Source organism: Nyctibius grandis, chromosome 2 (assembly GCF_013368605.1).
Source record: "Nyctibius grandis isolate bNycGra1 chromosome 2, bNycGra1.pri, whole genome shotgun sequence".
NCBI lineage: Eukaryota > Metazoa > Chordata > Aves > Nyctibiiformes > Nyctibiidae > Nyctibius > Nyctibius grandis.
In genome coordinates, this window is record NC_090659.1 from 31,502,354 (window position 1) to 31,523,070 (window position 20,717).

A 20,717-nucleotide genomic window follows, 5' to 3' on the forward strand; every position below is an offset into this window, starting at 1 on the left:
TGAGTAACCCAGTTCCCTTTGTTTTTTTTTACAAGTTTAATCAGTTGTTTAATGGCAATTGCACACAGCTTGTTCTCGCTCTCTCTCTTTCTCTCTCTTTTTAAATTTTAGATTTCAATTTTTTCCTCACTTTTTGGTTGGTTGCTCTTCGCAGTCATTCATGTTGGTCTGTTGGATTTCTGTTTTTTAGTTGTTGTGATTTTTTTTTTTTTTTTTTAAACCTTTCTGTAATTATTTTGCTGCTGAGTTTCTTCTGCCTCTCTCTTCACCTCCTCATTTTTTGTCTTGCAGTCCTGTTACTCTGATCAACTTCTGGCCAGTAGATTCTGCGTGAGTACTTTTGCTGAAGTGTGCTGCTGCTGCTACTGCTGCTGCGTTCCCTCACTTTTTTTTTTGTTTGTTTCTTTGTTTAGTTTACATAAGTTCATTTCCTTCTTTCTTTATGATTATTTTCTTTGGTACACTCTCTGAAGGAAGGTTTTGATCCCAAATGAATAGAATGGGATAAATCCAGGAATTCCCAGCAATCGTGGATTGTGTACTGTATACTCTTTCTGGAGTATGTATTTTCATCGAATTAACAGGGATTTTGGTGCAGTCCTACTAATGCTTATGAAAGTTTGTCGTTTACAAGCCTGTGTTTCTGAATAAGTGTTGATCCCTCTGAATGTATACTAAATACTTTTTGAGAGATATAAATTGAACTTGATGGATTTAATTCAGTTTCAGGAATGGCATTGTTTTGTAGATAAAGCTATAATTTGGTTTTACACACAACCCTGCACACCTGCACACTCATGTGCCCCAATTAATCCAAAGCTCACTGGATATTTTATTATGTTTTTTTAGATACAGTAAAATTTGTGAAGGCAGGTTGAAATGGGGAAATGTTTACTGTATTTTTTTTCCAGAAGTTAAAAAAGCAGGATTTTTCAGCTATGAACTGGATTTTCATTCTTGCACCATTCCTGCACGTGCATTGTCTTACTGTTGCAATAATACCCTCAGCATAAACTAAAGAGACAGATATATATACACACTTACCGTTGTGGCATTTGCTACTACTAGTGTTACATGGATGATTTTAGAATAATGTTAAGTAAGGATTATTTTTAATTCACATATTGATAACTATTGAGAAACTAATAAATAGAATTTTATATATTTCTATATGGTGAAATGTATATGGCTTGCACCTTCATTGAATTTTTGGTAGAATAAACAATAGTGAAATGTATACATTTGAATATTGATTTATATTTTTCATTTGGATCTTAAAAAATTGGGAAGTCAAATGAAGTGCTCTTCCTCTGGGAAATTTACTTTAAGCAACCAAGAAGCACCTATAGTACTGCAAACCCCATATGGTTGAGGATTCACCCAGAGAACATGCCAAAAGGCTGGAGCCAGACTGAAACAGAGGGGCTTTGAACTTTAGGATGCATTTTAATTTATAAATGCATCTGGGGATGATTCCAGCATTCTATGTACTCAACTGTGGATCTAGATTTCTTACCCTTTAGAACAACAGAAAAGTTAAAAGTAACATTTAAAGAAAGCTTGGATAATATGGAATGCAATTGCTTTGTCTGACATAACATGAAATTAAGCTGCTATAACATGCTTAATTCTAGTTCGCTTACAGCAATAACATCGTGGTATGCCTACACTGATAGCTTCACACCAAAGGTTTGGTGTTGTATACTACAGGGATTTTGACTCACATGTAAGACTTAAGAAAACTCGAGAAATACTGAGCAGGATCTGTACAGAGAGGTTGCACCTTTTATCAGACCAGCTCAGGTATCTGCCTGAGCACAATCCTTTCATCTGGTCTGACAAGAAAGCAGAAAATTAAGACATGAATAGTGGCTGGAAAGAATGACCCTTTGTTTTGTTCTGCTAACTTTTTTACTCTCCTTAGTGCTAGACCACCAGGGCTACAACAGAAGTTACTGAGCTTGCCAGGTTTAAAGCTGTTTCTCAGTTACAGGGCTGATTCCAGCTTAGGCAGTCAAACCTCTTATTCTGCTTATCATAAAACTCACACTTTTTGTGAGAATTTATGTCTTTTACTTGGACTGTGGGCTGTCAGTGGCACAAATACGATTTACTTGATTCTACACTTTCAAGAAGCATCAACTGAAATGCTGAACAGCAAGAAAAGCACCTTTTTCCTGCCAGCCAGGTCTCTGGGGTGCGGGAAATTGAAGGAGGTGTTATTTGCCCCTCAATTGCCACTTGACTTGACTGGAATTCCCCAGGCTGTTCCTGCAGACCCCTGCTTGAGCAGTGCAGCTGTGGAGCCCTTGTAGAAGGGATGGCTATCTTGACTAAATATTGGCTATGTCTCTCAGCGTTCTTGCTGACTGTTCAAACTGATTAGGTGGACTGAGTATGTGTGCTCAGAAAGGAAGGACAGGAAGCTCTAGCACAGATGGTCACCTAAGAGTATGTCTACACAACAGCCTGCAACGCAGCACAGTTGTTCTCAAGCTGGCTCAGATACTGGCAAAAGTGTACCTCTGAGCAGCTGAATTCATCATGAAGACTGCGGTGCTTCTCAACAGGTTTGCTTTCATAAGCAAACTTTTAAAAAGCTGTTTGAGGTAGATCTCCATTGTAGTATGTTCTGAAGTGGAGACAAACCTGGAAACGTAGCCTCATCCCCTTCCTGCAGTTGGAATGACAGAAGCAGCTCCCAACAAGTTACACAACACTGTGCTGTCTTTAAAATATGTGTATGATGCACTTTGTTCACTTGTGAAGGTGAAGCTTGGTTTCAAGGCAGCAAGTATGCGATCATGCAGTCAGGCCCATCTTTTATCTTGCACTACTGCCAAAAGGGACATCACTTCTCTTTGTTGCCTAGCTGATCCCAACCAGGGGCTGTCCTTTCCTTTGTACTGGTACACATACATGTGCAATGCCAGGGTAAGAAGGACTAGGAGAATGATCCAGCTCAAAACTAAAACTACTTTTAACGCATATTTCCTAGTCTGCGCACAGCAACATTCATGTGTGCGTTGAAACCAAGATCTCTTCTTTCATTGATAGTACCAGCTTAGACCAGTTTAATGTTTATTGTATGTCAAACAAATAAAAAAAATTGAGATAGCATCGATTTATCAGAAAACTGTTGTTATCTTGCTCCATAATCCACTGCTCTAGATAAATTGCATCCTTTTCCCCTCCCTTCCCTTCAGTGTAGATGTTCTAACACAAAATAGGATATCAAGTTGCAGAGAAGCAATTGCCCATCCCCATGAATCTCTGCTGTACTGAGGAACTCTGTGAACCGAGTATCCTCTGGTGTGCTGTGGTAATATTTGAACATGTGATGGGTAAAAATACAGCCAGAGGCCAAAGCTCATTCAGACAAAATGAGATCCGTGATACTTGGCCTGTAATGTCTTAAAGAGAAAAAAATTTGCTGTTCTGTGAGAAGAGACATTAATGATGGTGAATTTTGTGTATCCAGCATACAACTCTATGAATTTGGAAGGATCGTAATTTTCTAGAGCCCTTTGCAGGCTGAGTAGAAAACTGGAAGATGACCGACCTAGTAGATGCTCCTAATATGGGAACATTACGAATCACAAGATTATTACAGTTTTGGTTTATAACCAGTAAATACAAAACTTATCTGCTCTTGCAGTGCAGTGCCATACCTGTTGGGCAGACCCAGCCTGAACCACAGTATCCAACCATTTAAAATGGGAGGAAAGTCCTTCCTCAGTCAGGAGTTCCAGCAGGAGAGTCAGCAGAGGTGGAATAAAGAGAAGTTGAAATTCATTTAAAATACGAGATTGCAGTACAGTTTGTGAAGCTGCATAATTTTTTGTTATTCCAGCACCTCTTGATACATGTAGATTGGCAAAATCCCACACAGCAGCAAAGGCTGCTCTCTGAACTGCAGAGGCAACATAATTCAATGGTGACGTTTTCCAGAGCTGAGGCTGTAAGAAACAATACTCTAATTGATGAGAAAAGTCCCATGAATTGTTTTCATCAACAAAAAAGTGAAGAGGATCTCATACCATCTGATTTGTCAGGCAGAAAACCCAAAACAGTTGACAGTGTCCTCTTGTATAACACACTGATCTATGGTTCAGATTGCAACTCTGGGAAGATGCTAGGCAAAATCATCTGTGTCTGCAGTGTGTTATTAAAGGCTCATTTCAGACATTTTATGTTTCTTGTATTTATTTCTAGTTGCTTGTCAAGTAGTCCTTAAAGGCTCTTCTAAGTGGGCTGTGCTGGAAGCAGGCACTGGAGCAGGGCGGGAGGCAGAGGAGAGGTTCCCAGCAGGGCTTTCACAGCCGGCACAGGGCTGCATGTGAAACAGAATTACTAATGAAGGAGGCAGGTGTGAAGGGAAAACCAGGGCGAAAGCTCTTCTATAAATCCTTTGGAAAAGGATTCTTCCGGGACTGGTGTGAAGAAGAGTCGTTGCAACAGACGGATCGCAAAATGGTCAAAATCCTCGGTGTGGTTCCACGAAACATTGCACCAATGGCTTGAGGAGGCACATGTGGTGCCTGGAGTTATACGTTGCTGTTTATCACACATAGTGTAAGCATAAGGCATAGAGATGTGAGGGCATAGGCATAGCTAAGTGTCTTTTTACTTTTAAAGGGGTATTGTTTGTGATTAATCAGTGTTTTCTGCCTTATAGGCCTGCCTCGTCCCCTCAGCTTTCACATGATGATACTCATTCACGCATTGAACATTATGCTAGCAGGTATGAGACCAGCTGGACGTTAGGCAGATCTTTCTCTAAACAATAATGTACAAAAAAAAAAAATCCCAAAGGCTAGCCGCTACCTGAGCGCTTCTTAAAGAAACATAGGGTTTGGAGTTTTGCTTTCCAGGCTCTAGGGTGCAGAGCATCACCTGTGGTTACTGCTAACCAGTTTGTCAACTAACTTGCATGCCAGACCATCTGTGTGGTCACAAGTGGCCTTTAGGTCCTGTGGGGTCTTCGTTAAGCTGTGCACTCAGATTACTGACTTTTTAGTAGGGCCTGTTGCAATAGGAGAAGGGGGAATGGTTTTAAACTAAAAGAGGGTAGATTCAGACTAGATATAAGGAAGAACTTTTTTACAATGAGGGTGGTGAAACACTGAAACAGATTGCCCAGAGAGGTGGTAGATGCCCCATCCCTGGAAACGTTCAAGGTCAGGTTGGAAGGGGCTCTGAGCAACCTGATGTAGTTGAAGATGTCCCTGCCCACAGCCGGAGGGATTGGTCTAGATATCTTTAAAGGTCCCTTCCAACCCACACCATTCTATGATTCTACGTAGGGTTTTGTTTTTAATATGGACCCTGGTGAAATCATACAAATCAGAAGAGCAGAAACCTCCAAACTCAATGTGAATCTCAAGTGCCGTTTTAATGTTAAGTAATTCACCTTGTGGAATACCACAAACAGGATTTTTCCTTGATTTGGAGGATTAAAATAGTCATATATCACTGCTTTGGTTCACTTGTCTGCTTTCATACTGCTCTTAAGAATTAAGAAGTGGGTTAATTGCACAAATACGAAAATACTATGTTTTTCCACCAGGTGAGCAAATTTGCTAGGGTTGAGGTAATGAAAAATAGTTATTCCAACCTCGTCTTCATCTCCCCCCAAATTACGTGATCAGGAGAGGTATTTCTGAATTATGCAGGATGTTTAGGAGGGTCTGAGTGTTGAAAACCAATGAGAAATGACTGTTCATTACAGTTGTGATTATGACATTGCCAGGTATAAAGCAATTTATGTAATCCCCTGGCATCTTAAGGCCTTTCTTTGATTGTGGGTTTAATTAATCATGAGGAGTGGAATATAACCTCAGAGAAAGGACTGAAAACTTAGAAGTGAGTTTAGCCAGGTCATTGTAACAAATAAACAATCCTTTGCAATAGCTTATTGCAAAACTTTTTGGTAATCAACAGTGAGTGTAAATTAATTTGAGTTTCAAATTCTCTAAGTCATCAAAAACATCATGCTCTTTAATTCTTTCAGGAATGTTAGAGCAAATAAAGTTTCTGGAAAACATAATTGATTTTAATGAGTCTTTTTTATTTTTCCACAGGCTAGCAGAAATGGAGAACACCAATGGTTCTTATCTAAATGACAGTATTTCACCTAATGAGAGCATGTAAGTAGGCTGTTTTAATATTTTTGACATGTGTTTTCTTGTGAAGGTTAATAACTTGTAATGAAATTCTGTAGTGCTGAATTTGCATGGCCATGTACCACATCTGGTTCAATTTCACAATGAACTCATGTCACAGAATCACAGAATCACAGAATGTTAGGGATTGGAAGGGACCTCGAAAGATCGTCTAGTCCAATCCCCTTGCCGGAGCAGGATTACCTAGACCATATCACACAGGAACGCGTCCAGGAGGATTTTGAATGTCTCCAGAGAAGGAGACTCCACAACCTCTCTGGGCAGCCTGTTCCAGTGTTCAGTCACCCTCACCGTAAAGAAGTTTTTCCTCATATTTATGTGGAACCTCCTGTGTTCCAGCTTGCACCCATTGCCCCTTGTCATGTCAAGGGATGTCACTGAGAAGAGCCTGGCTCCATCCTCATGACACTTGCCCTTTACATATTTATAAACATTAATGAGGTCACCCCTCAGTCTCCTCTTCTCTAAGCTAAAGAGACCCAGCTCCCTCAGCCTCTCCTCATAAGGGAGATGTTCCACCCCCTTAATCATCTTCGTGGCTCTGCGCTGGACTCTCTCTAGCAGTTCCCTGTCCTTCTTGAACTGAGGGGCCCAGAACTGGACACAATATTCCAGATGCGGCCTCACCAGGGCAGAGCAGAGGGGGAGGAGAACCTCTCTTGACCTGCTAACCACACCCCTTCTAATACACCCCAGGATGCCATTGGCCTTCTTGGCCACAAGGGCACACTGCTGGCTCATGGTCATCCTGCTGTCCACTAGGACCCCCAGGTCCCTTTCCCCTACGCTGGTCTCCAACAGGTCTGCCCCCAACTTGTACTCATACATGGGGTTGTTCTTGCCCAGATGCAGGACTCTACACTTGCCCTTGTTATATTTCATTAAATTTCTCCCCGCCCAACTCTCCAGCCTGTCCAGGTCTCTCTGAATGGCTGCGCAGCCTTCCCGTGTGTCAGCCACTCCTCCCAGTTTTGTGTCATCAGCGAACTTGCTGACAGTGCACTCTATTCCCTCATCCAAGTCATTAATGAATATATTGACTAGTACTGGTCCCTGTACCGACCCTTGAGGGACTCCCCTAGACACAGACCTCCAAGTGGACTCAGTCCCATTGACCACCAATGTTCTTTCAGTTTGTATCGTAGTGTCTAGATTTGTGGCTTATAGCTTGATACCAAATTTATGCAACAGATGATAGATACCTTCAAAATTAAAATTACTAATTTCTTCCAAAAAATTACTGGTTTGTTCAGCAAATAGTTCCCGTATTACTTGGAAAAAATACTCATCATCTGATATGTTTTAAGGACAAAGATAAAAAGATAACCCTTCCATCTGAACTGCAAGCTTAATCATGTTTAAATTGCTGTAAGCTAGAAAATGTTGTTGTGCACAAAGTATCATTCAGAAGGTTAGTGGGGCTAAACAGAAATCTTTGGTTTACAAATACCTGAAATACATAGCAAGTGTAGCCAGGAGGGACTCATCCTCACCATGAAATATTAGAAGTAGTAAACTTTAATTTGGACAGATCACTGACAAGCATTCGTTGTACTACTTTAAATGTAAAGTCATAAATAAAGGTTTTAATTTTTAAACAGTAGTTCAACCTGATGTCACACCGAGATGTTTTTGTGGTTTTCTGACATGATAATATATTTCTCCTCTCTTGTGATTTTCTTGATCTTGTTTATTCTCTGAATGAAAGGACATAGAACTAGAAAACTAACTGCGAGTAATGATTCTGAAAACAGGATAGAAGCACAGAAATCATTGCCATGCTTGAAAATTTGGTCTTAGTTAATTAACTGTGTAGGAGAAGCCATAGCACAGATTTTAAATCCATCAAATACGAAAAAACTCAAATCCCAACTTTTCTAAAAGTGTTTTTTTTCTGTTCTACATAATCTCATCCTTACCATAGTCTAAGGAGTGGATTTTTTTGAAAATGCAGGCAGAATCTTCTTTTTATTAAATTTGTAGCATTCCTTTAAAGCACAGTACTCTGGCCAGTTTTCATTCACTTAAATTGAGATTCCAAATCATTAGTATTTTATAAGGTTGGTTGTGAGCCTGTGAGATGTTCTTGTATAGTAATAGTTTATCTTTTGACTTGGTAGGTTTGATACCTACCAACTTTGAAAGAAATCCCTTGTACAACCAAGTACAATGTTTTAATATATTGGTTCAAAAAGGAGAAAGTTAAAATAACACCTCAAAACTAATACATACACAATGTCAGTATAGTTTCACTCAGTTAATGAAAACTTTGTTTTCAAGTTGTATGTCAATTTTGTATTGGTATGGATAGTAGTTATGCTGTTATATATGGAATTTCCTGTTGTCCCCACTGTAATATTTCAGTGTCTTTAGTCACAAAATCAGATGTAAGCAGTGTCTTTTGTATTACACTTTGGTCTTACTGTTCATTCTTTGTTTAATTAAAAGTTGTATTGATACAATTCAGTTAATGTTAAGCACTAACTATCCAGTTTGTTACTCAGTTTGTACTATTAAAATTAGACTAAATCTGTACATCCTGAATTTTGGAAGAAATATGATCCAGATACAAATTGCAGCAAAATCAAAGCTGACCATGAATTCTCAACTGTAATTCTTGCAGTTTTGTTTGTCAGGTTATGCCTAAGTATTATTTGTTGACATTCTTATGGGGTTTGGGTTATTGGGCTTATAATTGCAGTTAGAGCAATAGATGGAGACAGCAAAGGAGGGAAATAAAAAGATAATGTGTGTATATACCACAAAACATTCAATATGTAGTGTCGTTGCAATTATGTATACAAAATAGGTGCAGGCTAAAAATCATGCAAAAAAAAGAGTGTATCTTGCAAAGTGACATTATATTGCAATAGTTGTGTCACTTTTTCACTGATAATTCACTTAAGATGTGTAAGGATATTTATATATGCAAAGCAGTTGTTTGAAGGAAATCTCAGTTGAAGTGGTTCATGAAAAGTATAAATTTAGGAACTGGCAAGCCTTTAAAATTCTATTTAGAAAAAGGAAAGGATGCCTGTTGTGAAAAATTAATATTTCTCTTTTATGAACTAATGTTAATGTGCTCTACATTGCTTTAGCACTCCTGCAGTCTATAAAATGGCATCATTAACATTTTCAGGCACAAAATGGAAACAAGGAAAATTCTAATTTTTTAACAATAACAGGAATTCAAAATGCCTGTTAAATTCTGTATTACAAACATAACAGAAAAAAAAAAAAAACTAGGCTGAATTATTTTGTTATAAGTAAGTACTACCAGAAAAACAAGGTTCCTAGCAGCAGTGTCATTTTTTTCTGTTCTTGACTTGCAGTGTCAAGAGAAACCTTCCATGGTTTCTCACAGTTACTGCGGGTGTTGGCTGCATATCTTAGGGCCTGGATGCGTCTCCTTAGCTCCTAAAACACCCGTGTAATTCTGGAAGGTGGTCAAGGTCTTCAGAACTGGATTTGCTTTTCTTTTCCAGAGGTGTTTCTGTTTCAAATACAGGACAGCTTCAGGGGACATAGAAATAAAGGAAGAGATCATATGTATTAAATAGAATATATTTGTATTCTGACAGTGTACATCACTTGTAATTTAAAAAAAAAAAACTCAGTGAAAAATAGTGTAATTCCATTAGATTAAGTCATATTTTTTCATTTCACCCCATTTACAGTTTATGGAGAAAAATAGATAAATAGAGGACACCTTTATCACATAAGGAAAGCTTGTAGCTGTGAAAATAAATGTCTTGCCTCTGCTTGAATGACCCTTGCCAACACAGATCAGGCAGTAGCAGATGGCCTTTGTTCTCAAGCAAATTCCTAATTGAAGTTAGGCAAAAGAGGAAAGCTGAGGTCATCAGCTGTGGCAAAACTCAGCTTTAAATACCTGAGAAGCAGAGGGGAAGAGAGGTGAACTCTGCAAAGAAGGAAAATTGTCAGAGACTAAGTGAAACAGTTCAGCAGATTTTGCTGTAAGCTACATTGCTGTTCATTACACGGAGTTCAGCAAATCTCTGTAAGAAATGAGAGACAAGGAGTGAATCATCTCCTCATATTCACTGTGAAGTTAAAGATGAGGAAAGGAACAGCCTGTTTTATCCTCTGTTTTCCAGTGATGATGAACACTTGTTAATCCAGCACTACTGCCAAAGTCTGAACCAGGAGTCCCCCCTGAGCCAGCCCCGAAGCCCTGCCCAGATCCTGATTTCTCTGGAGAGTGAGGAAAGAGGGGAACTGGAGAGAATCCTTGCGGACCTGGAGGAGGAAAACAGGTGGGTTACGCTGCCAGCTGTCGCAGCCCTTGAACGCACGCTGCAGGGGCAAACGAAAGCTTTCTCCCTCTAAGTGACAAAGCTGACATCTTATCATCGTTAACTCATTCCCACTTCCAATGCAGTGGTGAGTCAGCACTGTTTCTTTCACAAAACCTCCAAAATGGCAAGCTTCAAAGACACACATGGGTCACCTAATACTCATGGTGCCACCTGTGACAAGCTCTGCTGTCTGTGTTTCATATTGTTTCATATTCAGATTGTTCTACCGTTTCCTTTATTTCCATGATAGCAATGAGCTTCCTGCCAGTGTTACTTCATTTTGCTGTTGTGAGAGGGAAGGGTGTGCAGATTTCTGCACCCCTGTCCGGAAAAGACAGGCAACAGGTTCTTGGAAAGACAGGCTTTTCTCAAAAGGTTGGTCATTGGGATACATGAGGTTTTGAAATTGTCTCAATTCATTTGAAGTAAAGAATCTGTGAAATAATTGTACAGTTAGATGGAATTCACTTTGATAGCATTTTTTGGCATAAAATGAGTTATAAAGGTGCATTTTCTTCCAACAAATGAGTAGTTGCATAGTGGTTAAAAGTTGGGTCCTCTTTTCTTTATATTTGTTTGGTGTTGCTTGTTGCTGTTTCTTTAGCCTTTCAATACCAAGTATCATTTACCACCTTTAATTTCAAGTTTAAGTTATCTTCATTAATCACAAAAAAAAACCTGAGTGGATTCTTGCCGCATCACAACACTACAGTCCTCTTTCTATGGTACTGTGGAGTCCTGGTCCATCAGCATAAAAACTGGCAGATCTTGACCCTGACAGATTCGTAATTGCAACCATGAACTACCAAAATCAGACTGTAAGAGAAAAATCATTTAGATCTACAAAAAAAAACTGGTTTTGTTTGCCTTCTGCTATCTTCAGCTTTTATGATACAATCTGTTGGTATTTTCATGCTCTTTTTTCTTCTTTAAGAGCTAGGTACTTTTGCTTACATTAAGGGTTTAATGCAGTAATCATTTACCTTAGGCATGTCAAGAAAATAATGCAAGAGTTGGCAGTGTCATAGATCTTCTCTCCACGCATAAGTCTTCTTTTGCTGGTACTAATCAATTACAGTGGCTCCATCACGCACTTTTTATCAGGAGGATTTGGGGGAACATAGAGGATCAGTAGGCATCAAGGATGAGGAAAGTGTTTCACACAGAAAGCTGTAGTAAACAAAGCTTTCGCTCACTGAGCAGTGGTGAGATTTTGTTTGAAATAAACCCCAAACTTCCTACTATGTGTCACATAAAGTCCCAGTACTTTCCAAAGTGAAGGAAAATCAGTATTTTGAAATAAGCCATCATACTTTGTATTTTCAGGACTTCTGTAGGTAAGAAATATTGGGTAACTAGTACAATACAGATAATAAGATAGCTTAGTTTTCAGGGCAGGGTTGTTATTTTTTTAAACACCATTAGGTAGTGAATCATGGAAGAAGAAAAAACATCATAAAGCTTTTCTGTCTGTACACAAAATGAGCTGCTCAACAGAAAGAATGGCTTTTAAAGCAGCCTAGTTTTAGATTAGAAAGGTGGTATATGGAAACTAGTATAACATGGAGTTAGGGAGCTAAATAGGCTAAAAAATTCCTTTTCAGGGTTTATGCCTTAAATTTCAGTATGAGCTTTTACTTAATGTAACAACTACTAATGAGGGATAACACATTAAAAGGTCTCTGGCAGGAATCACACCTTAAAAATACCTGTTTTGAAGATTGCCAATCCTGGATTAAACAAGAGCTGTGAGCTTGGTTATAGCCTGTTGTTTTCTCATTTGTGCTACTGGAGGCACAGTTGTGGACGGGATGCCACCACAAGCAACCTCACCTTTTGCAGATGCTTCAGGTCTCAGTGCAGCAGGGACAAAGAGGTCTGTTTCAGTAGGACAGTGGGGGTCACACTGCTGTGATTTTCATTGATTATGACAAAATCATGACTTTTGTCTCTGCAAACCACTATAAATAACTTGTACTTAAAATGTGAGATGGATGCTGAAAACCAAACAAGTTCTTGTTGTCCTGATAGCTTGTCATGGCCAGATAACTATGATTTTACGGAGGAAACACTGATTCCTGTTTAGAAAAACAAGCCGTTCAGACAGGATCAGTCAGGAGCCATTCATTCATACAACTTATCTGCCTTTAAAAACCAGTCTTGTCCCTTTAGATTTCTATTTTCTAGTCTTTCTCCTCCTTTGAGTTTATGCAAACCTTTTCTTGGCTGTTGCCAAAGGTAATCAACAGCCTGGCACCTAATTCTTTGTGCAAATCTGGTTCCAGTGGGTGAACACATATTCCTTCCCATGCTGATCCTAAAAATGCCCTCTGAGTAAACGTTGTTTATTGCCGCAGCAGGAAGACACAGTCAGTGTGTTGCTTGGAAATGAGCTGAACACAATGCACATCACGTTGTGACCGCCCGGTCCTCAGCCCAGGCTTAAAGCACCTGAATTGTTTCATCTCCATTGTAAATACCTCGGGTCTTGTTGCTGGAGCTCATCTCCTTGCCGATGATGAGCTGCATGTGGTGCTTGTGCCTAGGAAGGCAAGTGGCTGGGCAGCTAGCGGTGTTAGAGAAACAGTCATCCTTTCCTGCCTATGTTGACACAGTTTTTGTTGCATACACTTCTGATGATTTTTGACAATGAATATGTAGCTCTCTCTGCTGTACCTTGTATTATTTTACAGTTAGAGTCAGCACATGCAGCCACTTCTCAGCAGCTCTTGGGAAAGCTGCGTCAAACACCAACAGGCAGCAATGCTACGATATTCAAAACACTTCACTGCTATTTCTCTTCTTCCTTTTTCCAGAGTTTCCTGCTTTTCAAAAAAGTCCTTCTCTTTTTTGCTTCATGTTTTGACTTTTCTTCACCTCTTTTGAGCTGTTTATTGAATTCTGACCTCCATTTGGTTTTCAGCTGCAGTTTCTGGTCTCCAAATATTTCCATCTTGACTTGTTACTTAAATGAAAAAGAGTCTCTGAAATTGTAATTTTGAGGTTTTGCTTTTGGACACTTTAAAAAGATCTGTTGCCTATTTTGAATTCTTCTGAAATGTATTACCCAACTTAGAAACTAACCTAGCTGTGAATCAGTTCTGACTGTTTTTTTTTTTTTTCAGTTCCAAGGACCTCTTGTTACATATTCATTATTTATCTGCTAACTTTTGAGACCTTGGTGCTTTTGTGGCTTGCAGATATGACTTCCCTAAATAATTGATGGCTAAAATTTGGCTGTTAAATAATTTATATTTGCTAAAATGTGAGCATTTTAGAGAATATTTTCAATCAGTGAGTTTTAGGCCTTCAGACGCATGCCCAGTTCTACATCACATGGAATATTGTGATAAGACTGTTTCTTATGTATTCAATAGACATAAAGTAATCTTGCTGTGAAAGGCACTATTACTATATTGCAATATAAGAGAAAAACCCAATTATGAAACTGGGACAAAAACATTTTGAAATTTCCTTAAGAGTGAATGTATTTCAGAAACAGAGAGGACAGATTTTTGGTGTCCACCTAAAGCGGAATATTACATAGGTTATGCTGTAGGATAGGTTGTACTGACTAGGATGTACTGTACTAGCATTAAATAAAAAGCATATGGTTTTGCAGTGACAGAGACTCAGAACTTTTTGCAAAGAATTAAAATACTTTCCTGCTATTTTAATAACTAAAGAAAGTGAACGTTTCCTAATGTTTTAGTTGAATCAAGATCACTGGCATACTTCTGTAAAAGGGAGACTTCTCTCATGTTCTCTTGTTTTCCTCCCAGCTCCTAGCTGTACTATAACAAGAACTTACTAAATGAGATCTCCATCTGGAGCTATTTGCCTTGCCTTTGCTTTCCTGACTCGCACTGGGAGCGCGGTGGGCTGTGTGCCACTGGAGAAGCACTAATACCCCGAATCTCAAAGCTGCCCTGTTTCCACGCAGCTATGGTGTTCCTTCAAGTCTGAAGACTGGTGAATCGCCTCCTCGAATAAGTTCCTTCTGTATAGTTGCCAATAGTGAGAAAGTGATGCATTTCTAAACATGCTGTGGCTTCTTTTCGTGTTTATTTTGGCATTGAAGAAGGAGAACTAGATCTTCTGAGTATGAAGCATCGTGAGTAAACACTGGCACTCTAGTGAGGGGCAGGGGTAGGTGGTTCAGTTACCAGCCTTGTCCATTTCTTCAGACCACTGATTTTCTGTTGGGAGATGAAAAATAACACGAATTCACAAATTGTCTATTTCCTCTGGAGGTCTACTCAGCAAATGGAGTCCAGTAGGATTTCCGTCACCAGGCAATTAATGCTGCCAGTGATAGATGTGATTAATAACTCATGAGCTCTTTACTACCCAGCTCTTTACAGCTGCATAAATCAAGGTTACATTGCATGCTTCCTCTGTTATTTTTCTTCATGAATGCTTCAAAGAGGTGCAAGCATAGTAAATGGAACATATGGGATTTTTCTTTGAATATTTCCCTTACTGAAGTAGAATATATTTTCCCAGTGATCAGAAGATGCAGCAGCTTTGCTTGTTTGTGACAGCCAGCTGTAAAAGTCACCCAGCCTGAACTACGATGGAGGGCAGCTAGATTTCCCAGTACTGCCCATACTTGCTCAGTTGCATTCATTTAGAGAGGATTATCCTTTTATCTCCCCTTTCTCTTACATCCCATTTTATGCTGAAAATGTGAGAGCACACCTTTCCTTGAGCCCCAGCCTTTACACTGAGGGCTGTGGGCAGTGTCTTGGATGCCTGGGTTGCAGCAGCAATCCTTTTTCACCACATGGCTTAAAACTATTCCAGAGGTAGAAATAAGAGCCGATTGTTCTCTCCTCTAGGATATTCTTACAGCAGGTTTCGAATTCTTTCTTTTTTAATTTTCAGCTTTTCACCCATGTTAATACAAATCTTCATTCCTGTATGTTTAGATCCCATTTATTATGTTGTTATTGATTGTCTACACTCCGCATCACTCTTAAGGCTCTAAAAGTGGTTGCTATGATGAGTCTTAATTCTCTGGACTAGGGACTGTGTAGCTGGACTGAAAAGGTGCAGCTGGAAAACTCAGTGACACAGGTGCTCTGGGCAAACTCACATGCATCCTTCAAAATGACATTCCTTTGTTCCAACAATATTATTGTACTTAATTACAGAACTCAAACTCAGACATATCTTTACTTGGATATTATGCAGTATCCTTTACAATTTTTTTTTTTCTGTAGACTTTCAGAAAGAGTTTTTAACTATTGTGTATCAGACATGAAGGCTTTTTTATCTGAATTACTCCCTGGTCCTCACTTGGTTTTCAGTACCATAGTTACTGGAAGGACTTCTCTATATTGATAGTTGAGGCGATAATTGTAGATTTCTTTGTAGCAAGGTACTTGATTATGTTCTAAGTATGACCAAGTACATTTATTTAGTTTCCCCTAGGGTGATATTTTATCTTTTGCTTTACAGCACTTCAAACTTTTGAGTCTGCTGTTTGTAGAGTATTGCCTGTATCTTACATCTGGGAAATTCCTCATGGGGTAGCGATAGCCACTATCTACAGACTTTGTGAAAAACAAGCTTAATGATCAATCCTGTCTAAACTTTAGTCTACAATAAGACCGTGTGTGATACTGTTGTCATGCTCATTCCTATTCCCGTTTGTATTTTCATTAATTATTCACCAGTTCATTCAGCAAGAAGTATCAGAAGACGTTAAGTCATGCGGAAGGCAACACCCAGTGTAGCCCTTCTTTCTTTCTTCCAGATAATTTTCATGGACTTGAAACTATGTTTCATTAAAACAAAAAAACTTTCTTTGAAAAAAAAAACCCTCTGCATAGTCTCCCCTCTCTGTGTGGGTTTTAGAGAAAGAAATCTTAAATTTTGGAACAACCTGAAGTTAAGAATGATCAAGCCCTTTTTTTAACCTTTTAAAACTTCTGCGTAGGAGGGATTGTGTAGATCAGACATCCCTTAGGGGTCATATTGTGGGGGGGTGCCAAGTCCCAGGTTAGGACACATCCATCATGCAGCTGCTGAGGGGCACAAGAACATTTGAAGAACAGTTAGTAGCCTGTCTTTGTCCTTGGCATTGCTTTCTTATTCATGTGAAATGACGCATACTGCTTTAGTTCTTTTTCTGGTCAAAACAACATACCTTTAGAAGTGTTTCAGAGCTTAGTAAAGTTTATTGGGAGGTTTCTGAGGTGCTATTAAGCCTCCAGAGCAAACTGTCAGTGTGTATTGTGGTTTGCAGGCAGAAGAACTGGCAAAAAGTGCCTGTTCTCACAACCTCAAATAAGAGCAAGCAGGAAAAAATAAAATCTGGGTCACTGCTTGTGATGAGTAAGCAGTTACCAGAGCATTGAGCTGTTTTTCCCCCCTCTGGGAAGCTGTAAAGGAACATCATAGCAACAAAATCCCAGTGCAGTTTATTAGGCCTCCCATGCCTACAAATTTTTTGTTACAAGTTACTATTTTTGCATTGTTGGACTGTGTTATCCCTAACAAGGTTTCAGTTTCTTCCCTTCTGGTCTCTTCCTGCTTGGTAGATTTTTTTTCATGTGGAGATCATATTAACCTATGGAGTGTTTTACTGGAGTAAAACTGGAGTTTTACAGAATAAATGAACAAGCTTATCAGTGTCATAAAATTACAGTAGACTGCAGCACTCTAGACAGGGCAGTCCAAATGAAGGTGGAAATTATAGCCCCAAAATTTAGTGCAGTGAGGTCTAACAGTTTGGCTCACTAATTTGTCTTTTCCTCATCTTAGGATAGTAATTTTAGAGCTAGGCTGGAAATGCAGTTGCAAATATGAAGAGAGGAGAGTGATGTGACCTGACTGACAACAGCAGAGTTGCAAACGAACTCTTGAGTTCTGTGTTTTGCTCTGACTTTTTGTGTGGCCGCCTTTGTGTCTTAGCTTTCTCATCTGTAAAACTGATAGGCCGGCCAGGTGGCGTCCGCTTTGATTGGTGTTCGTGAAGTGCTTTTCACTCAAAGTCCTCTTTTAGCACAAATTACTCCTCAAGTGTATTCGTGCGTGGAAGCGAACAGGCAGTCCGACTTCTGCTAAGGAGGATAAAATGCATGAAGCCGAGGGCTGAGCCCAGGACAGACCGTACCCAGGCTTCGGGAGGGTGTCTGGAGCCCAGCCAGCCTTCTGTGTCGTGTGTCCTGGAAGGGAATTAATTGTGAATTCTGGTGATGCAGAGAGCCTTTAGGTAATGCCTGTATACAGGTCCCTATAATATCAGCTCCGTGCAAATCTGCAAGGTGTGAGCCTACATGGATGTGGACCCAGCAGAATGGAAGGCAGGTGGTGCAGGTGAGCCTCTGCTCCCTGGTAGTTAGACACATCATGCCACACACGAAAGCCGGTGCCTTCTTACTGCCCCACACCAAAGATAGCCTGCACCAGCCTCCTCGGCTTTGTAAAGCTTTACTTCCTTGATACTTCTCAACAGAAACTTGCAAGCGGAATACGACCGTCTGAAGCAACAGCATGACCACAAAGGACTGTCTCCACTGCCGTCCCCACCAGAGATGATGCCGGTTTCTCCGCAAAGCCCCCGGGATGCTGAGCTCATTGCAGAAGCCAAGCTGCTTCGCCAGCACAAGGGCCGCCTGGAGGCCAGGATGCAGATCCTGGAGGATCACAACAAACAGCTGGAGTCACAGCTGCACAGGCTGAGGCAGCTGCTGGAGCAGGTGAGTCCTCAGGCCTTTCCTCTACATCTCTGTAGAGTTATTTTCCAAACAGGCTGTGAAGCAATATCAGTAGCGACAACAGTTTAAGAAATCGTATCCGTAGAGAGTAGTCAGAGAAAAATATTAAATTTTACAGACTGCAAGTGAGAAGGTGAAATCATGTTTCATTGTTCTTATTTAGTCTTCTTGCTTCTTTTATTCAGAATTCAAATCCATTGTTTGCATGGATATATTTACTTAAAAAGAGACAGAAAATTGTGTGTATCCATGGAATATATAAAAAATACAGAGATATAAAGATTTGTGCAACTGTACTGAGATTTGTGCAACTGTACTGAGCTGTTAATAACAATCTCTTCTTTTTTTCTTCAATTTTCAGCCGCAGGCAGATGCCAAGGTGAATGGTACAACACTATCATCTCCTTCTACCTCTTTGCAGAGGTCAGACAGCAGTCAGCCAATGCTTCTTCGTGTAGTTGGCAGCCAGACGTCAGAAACTATGGGTAAGATAACAAAGTTCAGATTGTCATAAAAAATAGTTATAGTCCCATTTTCCAGAAAAAATAATCCTGAAAGACAGAAAATACTCTGCTCTCCTGTTTAGTTCAAATGAGAAAGAAGTAGATATTTGCAATGGTCTTCCATGTAATCTGGCTAGTTACACTTTATATCTTCATTATGGTTCAGGCTTTTGCTTTTGATCATGATGCGCACAGTAGCGTGGATATTTTGACGTTAAACACAAAGCTCAGCCAGGGCTTAACTTCTGAAAACAAATATCACTAAAAAGCTAACTATTTTATTCAAACTGACTTTCAGCTCTCAAGCATGACATGGCTGATTTAAATGTACATAGTATTGATTCTGGCTAAGAGCTTACATGTATGATTAATCATCCCCATGTTAACTGATGTGATCTTATTTTTAATAAGTCATGGCTTAATCAGTAGGATTGAGCTGTCACTCCCAGGCAGTGCTGATCTAGTGCCTTTTCTAAATATCACATCAGATGTGATAATGAACATCGTATGAGTTGTAGAGTAAGGTTAAGTAACAATATTCTGTAGCTAGAGGCTGCAATTATTATTTTGGTGCTTTTAGTAACTGCTCTGTATAATTTTCTTAATTTCCTCTCTGTTATATAGTTAATAAGTATTTATTAGCAAGTAGTAAGGATTTTCTGCCGGTAAAAAAGCAATCAACCGTTGCAGCATCTTTAACCAAATGTGCTTAAATTACTTCAACAAGATAATATTTGAAGTCTAATGATAATACTCAGCTTCATACGCAGAAATTTATTTAGTGTATATTAGAGAGAGGCTTTGGGGGAGAGTGAGAGGCTTAAGTGAGAGCTTTTCTCTTCACTGCAGTTAGTGAAAGTCGATGATGGTGAGAAATTGAATGGGAGGGGACATTCTGCTGTGTCTGAAGTGCCATCGTGGTGGGAGATGCAGCTTGTTTGGGGGCTTTTTCTTCCACCCGAGGGTAAGCAATAACGTCAGCCTGTGCCAGTGTCAAACAAAATAGGTTCTGTACACCCTACAATGAAAAAATGTGAAATAAATTGTACCTTTAGGAATGTTTCGGTTAAATCCTGGGGGTGAGAGTACAATCGCCGGTAACAGCAATTTCATTGGGATCTTTCTTACTAGTCACTAAATATTTTGCAACAGAGTAGACAAAATGTATCAGTGGAGCAATTTTCATTAGCTTTCTGCAGAAATGTCATGAATTTCATCACGTAAAATATGTTAATTAAAATACACAAGAAAAGATAGGAAGACAGTGGTTCCCATCCATCTTACTAAAAGTCTTGTAGTTTCATATCTTAGCCTTTAGTGGGACAAAATACAATAATGTACTTCTTTTCATTTGACTCGATATAAAATTATTCCCATTTAACTTTTGAGACTGGAATTAATTAATTAACATGCATATAATCTTATAAACTGCTAACACTTATTTAAAGCAAATATTTAGACATGAATATTTTTTTTTTTTTGGATTGAGCCAGTATGTGGCAGGACAGTGAGATGTTAAATCGTTAGCAGTATGATCGTGTTGAGTCTCAGCAAAGCAACGCTGTTGGCAGCATGGAGCGGAGCTTATAAAAATAATTACTAACCAAGCTAACAAACCGCAACTAATTCAGTTTGTCGAGTCTCCTTTCACACCAGAAAGCTTTGCTTGCTAGTCTGAGAGTTTTCTGAAGCGTGACTTAAAATATGCTTGAATTGTGAAGGGAACCAGAGCGGTGTTGTAAGTAATGCTCCCTTGAAGTGAGCATGCACCCAGTAATGAGGGAGTCATCATTTTCGAGAAAATAGTAAGGATCTCTAGGTCTCTCAGGCAATGAGGTAATGTAGTGGTAGCTTTTATGTATTTTTCTTTTTGAAAGGAGACCATAGGTTTTTTTCTTTGAATGTAGACCCACTGCACTTCTTTCTGCTCTCTCAAGGAGAGATTACTGTAAAAGGTTTTCCACCAGCAGTGTTGTCCAGCTG

At 39.5% G+C, this 20,717-nt stretch overlaps 1 protein-coding gene across 1 annotated transcript in view; it reads left to right on the top strand.

Moving 5' to 3' along the window:
• Positions 1–20,717, top strand: part of DMD (dystrophin) — a 1,374,504-nt gene that overhangs the window by 1,336,311 nt on the left and 17,476 nt on the right. The window contains 6 exon segments of the mRNA XM_068422827.1: positions 292–330; positions 4,679–4,744; positions 6,084–6,149; positions 10,304–10,462; positions 17,970–18,213; positions 18,593–18,716. Coding sequence (XP_068278928.1) covers positions 292–330; positions 4,679–4,744; positions 6,084–6,149; positions 10,304–10,462; positions 17,970–18,213; positions 18,593–18,716 — 698 coding nt within the window.